This window comes from Corvus brachyrhynchos, unplaced genomic scaffold, assembly GCF_000691975.1.
Source record: "Corvus brachyrhynchos isolate BGI_N302 unplaced genomic scaffold, ASM69197v1 scaffold281, whole genome shotgun sequence".
In the NCBI taxonomy this organism is placed as follows: domain Eukaryota; kingdom Metazoa; phylum Chordata; class Aves; order Passeriformes; family Corvidae; genus Corvus; species Corvus brachyrhynchos.
The window spans coordinates 1,257,630-1,264,918 of record NW_008236509.1 but is presented as its reverse complement, the minus strand read 5'-3'; the positions used below and the strand labels follow the sequence as shown (position 1 = coordinate 1,264,918).

General features: G+C 40.9%; 1 protein-coding gene across 4 annotated transcripts in view; it reads right to left on the bottom strand.

The window, feature by feature from the left end:
- The window catches only part of PARVA (parvin alpha), a 53,404-nt gene that overhangs the window by 20,534 nt on the left and 25,581 nt on the right, over positions 1–7,289 (bottom strand). For all 4 annotated transcript variants that reach the window (XM_017726314.1, XM_017726313.1, XM_008644057.2 and 1 more), the window contains exons 2-5: positions 3,717–3,806; positions 3,547–3,617; positions 2,828–2,930; positions 804–944 (exon numbers count right to left, since the gene is read on the bottom strand). In XM_017726314.1, the coding sequence (XP_017581803.1) occupies positions 804–944; positions 2,828–2,930; positions 3,547–3,617; positions 3,717–3,806 (405 nt within the window). The remainder of the gene's footprint in view (positions 1–803; positions 945–2,827; positions 2,931–3,546; positions 3,618–3,716; positions 3,807–7,289) is intronic.

Below are 7,289 nucleotides of genomic sequence, written 5' to 3'. Positions count from 1 at the left end.
AGGACCACAGAAAGGGGAAAGTCAAAATGCCTAATGTTCACTCTTCCTCCCTCAAGATATTTCTCTCCTTCTCACTAATTTGTTGTGAATGCAACAGGATACAAAACTGCTCAGCACAAGACAGGTACAGGAGACAGGGAAAATGTGATGTACTGGTCAAGGTATTGAACAGCATGAAATGATTCTGAAAACCAAACTTAAAACAGATTAAGAGGCCTAATTTTCTAAAGCTGATAACCTGCTTTCTGCAATACACATCCACTGAAGTGTCTTGTGTTGGGCCACTGAAGGCATTTCTATTAGATACCACTATGTTCATTCTTAATATAATAAAACAGGAAAAAAATACAATAAAACTAGTCTTGAGAAGAGTTTTGTAATCAAAACTAGTGGTTCAGACTTAGCCTTAAATGATCAGAAACATGATTCATTTCTATGTTGCAAATTTCACACAGAGTTCTAGGACCTGACTCTCCTTCTGCCTATCCACTGCATTTCTGCAGGTACTTGCCTGTTTCAACAAACCAATTTAGCAACACAAAACTTAAGCTGGTATGCTCATGGACCTCAGAGCAAAATCGCCACACTTGGACAGACTCTGAAAAGACACCTAACTGAACTGAAGGCTGAGCACCAGTAAAGAGGGTAGAGTGGCACATCTGGAAGTGCCCTTCAGAGCAGTTCCCACCATAAATCCCAGGTTTCAGCCCTCCCTCATCATTGGACATTTCAGATTTCCAGAGGGCACCTATGAACTCCCAGATGTCAACAAATGAGAACAGTATAGCAAACACAAAACTTACAGTCAACATTCCACTTAATGCTTCTTGGAGGGAGTTTAAGGGTTTCATTGATCTTTTCAAGCACTGTCTGTAGCTTCTGTTTCTGAGCAATTTCAGACTGAGTAACTTCTGCAACATTCAGCTTCTCACTTTCAAGCTTCTCTGAAGAGACAGGAATAAAAATGGAGAAAAAACAATTTTGAGCTCCATGAACACAAAGACATTCCATACACCCAGAGGTTACATTCAGGAGACATCAGACTTCCTAATTTTACATCAGTTGTTTTCCAGAGCCACTTTCTCTCCACACTTCTGAGCTCCTAAAGGTAAGTTCACATTTTCCCTTTAGTTACACATTGACAAGGGGAAGGCCAAGTATTGCTCTATGCCACACCACTGGCTAACAAATACTTGCTGCAATTCCTTTTAGGGAGCACCAGACGTGGAGGTAAGGCCCATTACTTCTATTGCTACTGGATAAAGGTTATTCTGCATGCAAGTGGCTTGTACAGCAGACCATCAAACCTAGGAAACAGACACCAACTTTAGGATTTATTCCACCAGTCTCCTCCAGCTTCTACCTCAGATGCAGGAGATAAAAATTTTACTTGGCCTACTAGTGATAAAACTGAGTGATTCCATATTTATAGAGGCAGAGGATGCATCAAAGAAAGACAAACAAGTTTTCATGAAAACAACTAAAACCTCAGGCAATTTCTCCCTATGAGAAAATTTGCAGTAGATTTTAAAATACTTTATGAATTAGTTTGTTACTAATTAGTACAGATTGCTGTGTATATACATACATGGCTTAGTGTTTACCCTAAGCAAAGAAAGCATAGCAGCTCCCAGCTGACAACATCAGAAACAAGATGCTTGGTCACTTACCAATTTACTTCTACAAAAGAGTATCTTGTCAAGAGATATCTTATTTGGTAAGAGCTGATCTTGTTCTCATCAAAGCCAACTATCTTCCCAAAGGGAGGGAGCCTAAACTACCAGCCTAAGAGACTGCTATCTCCTAATCCTGCCTAACAGGCTGCTATCTCCATAGGTTTCTTAGGCCTCCTCAGAAATCAGTTTGTGCATAGTCTCACCACAAGACCAAAGGTTTAGTAAGCAGAGACCTGATCCACAAGGAATTAAGGGTAATGGAAAAGATTCCCCTGAAATCACTAAATGCTGGATCAGTATATGCATATTTAGAGTCAGGCTGCATCTGACACACATTTTTGGAATGTTGGGTGAAGTCACTGGAGGCTTGCCCATGACAATCAAATTGCTCAGTCTGGGCATATCCAGTCCATCACAATACATTCAATAGCTTAACCATTCATAGAAGAGAATAGTCTGTGAAGTCTTTATTAGAAGTGCTCACATGATGTTTTAAGATTCATTTAGGATACTGGAAAGAAATTTACTGGAGACTTTATGAGCTGTAATAACTAAGAAAATGGCTTTCAAGCCAACAGTGTAAAAAGCACATGCCAACTCTGCATTAGCAGTTTCTTTTCTCTATCTGTTTCTCAGCTGAAGCTCAGTTTGCAGCCCACTGGGCACCATTACCTCAGTCATGTTAAAAGCCAGACATCAAACCAGAAAGAAATTCCAACTTTCCAGAGGAACCTTGCAATGTGAATAAACTATAGTATGGAATGAGCAGAGATTAAAAACATCCACCGTGGTACTGAAAATGCCCTTGCCTTCAAACTGACTTTCCACTTGTAACATGGTGAAGTTTGTGCAGCCCATATGCAGATAATAAATTTAATTGGAGTGAATACTGTTGCCAAGATGAGAGTCCCCTCTCTCCAGCAGCCCAGGTAGGATTTGTGCTGTTCTCATCAACTGCAGAGCACCACACATTGCACTGCAGCTATGAGGACTGTGCATACAGCCCATTGCTCAGGGGTCTCATAACACACTGCTATTTTTGTATCACTTAGTGGCATAAATGTAAGATGATACCAAGGCTCCTGAGCAGGAACAAGAGATCCACTTATTGACAAAGTGCCTCAACAGCGTGCACGTGTATTTTTTCTTACCAAATAATTTCTGCAATACTTGTCCATCATACAGGTCTTCAGCCAAGTCTTTCACAATAATCCTCTCTCCTACCAACACATCATTAATCCAGTCAATTAATACCTATACAGGAAACACAAATTTGGCAGTATTATACACTATTCATTTGCAATTTAAAACACATGTCATTTTTCTTAGCAGAAAGAATACCAAAGCTGCAGTGGCTCAAAATACAGTCTGACATACCTTGAGGAGCAAACAGGAAAGACTCAGGAAGGACTCTTCTAAGGTGGCTGTGCCAATGCACCGCGAGGTCTAGACAAACACTAATTGACGCAGTGTCTTCTGGAGTGAAACCTTTCCCTTGCTTTCAGTAGCATTTTAACATCTTATTGTGAAGCAAAAGGTGCTGAAGTTGATCTTACAGAAGCATCCTGCTAAAGCTCTAACCCCAAGAATCACAAGGATGAGGGAAAGTCAGTGTGATCTTAAGACTGGGGGTGGGATGGTACTGAGACTCCGGACTCAGGACTTTAATAGAAATTCTTAAGTCTCCCTGTGCCACGTCTAGAGAAAGATACTGCAACAAATGACCTCCCCATTTCACTGGGATGTATGCACCACATGGTTCCAACTAATCAATATTTAACTCGTGCTTTGAAGTGTTCAAGTGAAAGAGGCAGGGATGGCATTAAAAAATAGTTCCACTTTCCTGAGAGGGTTTACATGCTTTCATTACCTTCATTAGTTCCTGTAATTTTGGATCATTTCTTGAATTTGGATCAACCATTGTTCGGACTTCATTTTCCTCTGGAAGGTTTAAAAGAAAAACATTAGAAGCTATCCCAGGCACACCACCTTATTTTACATCAGGCTTTCATGTTGAGGTGTAAAATTGTTCTGAATTACCTAGCATAGTGTCCTCGGGGTCTAGTTCAAATGGAATGGGACTGAGAGGTAAGTTAATGGCATTTATTCCTTCTTCCTGTAATTCAGACACTAGGAAATAAAAAAGAAAAACTTGGTCAAATTTCAATTTAATTTTACTTACAATTTCACTCTCACTAAAAGTAGCATTAATTGTCTTCATTTCTTTATAAGAACATGACTCTATTAGATAAGCCACTGGGTGTAATTACAGCAATAAAGGAAAGCTAACAAAAATGGGAGGTGCAGCCAACAAACCTTTACTTTTATGAGTACATTTTTCATGGATAATGGTGCTGGAACCAACGCAATTACCTGAAATCTTTTCCAGGATACGGCCCATTGTCCTCAAATTTTTAAAGGGCTCACTTGCATTTTAATGGTCCTGACATTTTAACACTAATGAATCATTTTAGCTGAGGGAAATGGTTATTGTTCTCACTATGTCACCATGGCTCTGGAGATGCTACAAGTTTAGCTGCTTGAGAAGAGCTGGTCTGGCCGTGTACCCACACAGGAGTTACCAGAGTGAGGAACTATTCAGGACTGAAGGTGCAGCTGCAGCACACAGCACATTCCGTTGTCCAGGATGCTGATGTGTCTACACTGTCTAGCTAGGGCAGGCTCTAGGATGCTTCTGGCCTGTGTTCTTGGTCTTTCCTTAGCAGAAATCACAGCAGCAAGACACAGTGGAGGATGATGAACCTCCAGAAATATTGCCTTAGTGTGGAGTCCAGACATAGGCTGAGAAGGACAGACATAGGAATGGGGAAGTAATCCGATGTACTGAACCAGGAAAGGGGCTCGCTGTCTTGGCAATGTTGCTTTGACCACTCAATTTCCAGTGCACAAACCTTTAACAGAACTGGTTGTTAGCTCATCTATACCAATCAGAATTTAAACTTAAATAACTTAATCCAACAATCCTACATATGGCCTAAAGATTCAGGCAGCTGTCCACACCTTCTGACATGAACTGAAATATATGACTTATGTGCAGATGCAGATTCACCATCCAACTGTTCAGATTTACCAGCTGATGCTGTCCTCAGATTTTTCTGAAAATTACAGAGACAATTTGGTTTCTAAAAAAACAGAGAAGTACTCTAAAGATCATCTGTTTTGTCTCTGCCCTCATGGCTGCCTTGTAAGTTAGCTTTTGGAAGTTTTACCTCTGTGCCTTAACTTCCTCAGTGCAGTATGTATAGCTCAATTCACATGAACACTGTGATAATCAGTCAGTTGGTGTGATAACAGGACTTAGAAACTTCCAGGTATTTTCTACGCTTCATGAAATGTTTTGTGGTCTGCCAGATGAAATGTCTGTGCATGCTTCAAGAATCTGTGTAGCTATATTTAAGCATCTATGTAAGACTCACAGCAATAATGGCTGCTAGAATGTTTATTACTTTTAACTGTACACAAATAACTGAAAAATCCACTACCTTCAACACTGAACCCATAACTTCACTCCATACACTCACCCTGCTTATGTGTCTGTAAAATACAAATACTGAGCAGCTCTAGAGAGTCATAAAACAATGCTGACAATAATAGTTCCCTCGATTGTTGTATATTCTCTAAAACTAATGGCTGAAAGCAATGGACCAAATTAATCCCTCATGTAACTCCACTGAGTTCTGAGGAGTTACAGCAAGGATGAAGTTGGTCTAGCATGTACAATCTCAGGAACTGCTTGCACTTAATGGCAATTGTTGGAAATGCTAGCACTCCTTAGAGAAAATCACTGTTGGTTTTATTAACCTCTTTGATTTTTTTTTTCAGGTTTTTTTTTTTTTAATTTTTATTTTGGTTCAAAATGGTTATGGGCATAAAAATGTCAGTGGGTAGAAAACTTCCATGTGGAGGTCCTTCTGTTCCGAAATGTTTAGCTCATGGAGGGCTTCCGCACAAAGCTTCCTAGGCAGAAAATGTAGGGTTTTTTCACATCAGTCCCAAGGGGGAGCATAGAAAATAAAATCTATTCAAGCCAACTGCCTTCACTGAGCTCTCCTGTCCCAAAGGGCTGGATGCTCTGCTTGGGTGAGACACACTGGAGAAAGCAGTCCGCTCATTTTCCGAGTGAAGGACAGTAATGAAAGCTTTTGGTTCCTCCCTCCAGGGAGCAACCCACTGGCAGAGCTTGCTGACAATTCTCCAAGGAGACTGAGTGCACCTTTCAAGGTTGAAGGTTATGTAAGGAATTCTTTACAAGGCCCACTGAACCTCCCCATATCTGTCCTCTAACGTGCACAACAGTCTACTTTTAATAACATGACCTCCAGCACATTCTCAGAGAAAATAAGAGAAAGTAAACAAAACCCTGCCACATCTTTGCGTGAAAAGGGAACATAAAATGCAAATAAAATAATAATAAATATACACGGGGAACTAAAACATTGATGTGTACTCGAATGCAAGTGCTGTATTTACTGCACAGCAGGGACTAAGCTCTGCTTTCTGTACACTGCTGTAAGCACAGACATTTTGCACACCTGCCAGAGCCATTTGCAGAACCTACCCAACACACCTCTAGATGATCCAAAGATCCCAGAGGGATTCAGTTTTTAGAGGCTCCTCTTCAGCCTCTTCATTTTGCAGTGCACAATCCCTGCCCCAGGTTGGTATTAGTCCCATAATAAAGACTCCTCCTGCCCTCCTGTCCCCCACAAGCAGAAAACATTATGGAGAAACCCTGAGCCTGACAGTATCTTTTTCATTTCTTTCCCAATACTGAAGAGCAAAGATTTAACTACAGATTAGTAATGTTACTAAATGGAGCAGGTAAGCACATGCATTATATCAAGCTGTATGTAAACTAAGAGAAAATGTATTATGAAGTACAGCCTCACTTTCTAAGAATTTCCACCAAAAGAAATACCATGACAGATCACTGCTATACACTTAGGTGTTTATAGAGCAACCACAAATATGTGATTGAGGTTAAGAGTTTGCATGCCACAGTTTCAGTAGAGAAGTCCATTTTTCAGCTCCTTTTCATTAATTTGCTTTAATTCATTTTCATGGAAATCACTTCAGCAACTTAGTATTTTAATAAAAAGAAGGAACACAGTACTGGGGCAATTTTTGCAGCAGCTGAAATTAACATAAAATAATCTAATTTCTTGAAATACTTTGAGGAATGGCTTTGGAGCACCAGTAAGACCTGCACGTCGAGCCTTATAGTGTAAAGCCCAGGAAGGGAGGAGGGGATGGGATGTACCTGTAGCAGCTCATCGCTACCACACCAGCTGCCAGGAGACAGATCAGTGCACTGGGAGCTGTGGCAGCTCCTGTGAAGGACAGCATCCAGGGTTTTGTGCTGGACACAGGGCATGCCTGGCCACTGGACAAGCCCAGCAATTAGAGATAAGGCCCCTTTGTGTTCTCACCCTCTGCTGTGACCCAGATATAGCCCAGTTCATCAGCTACCATGGGGCTTATGCTCATCGTGCTTATATTGGGAAGATTAAGGACTTCATCCCTTTGGACACGAGAGCAAAATCCAGACCTTCAGGGGTTTTTTTCAGTCACCATGCTGAATGGAACTGCAGG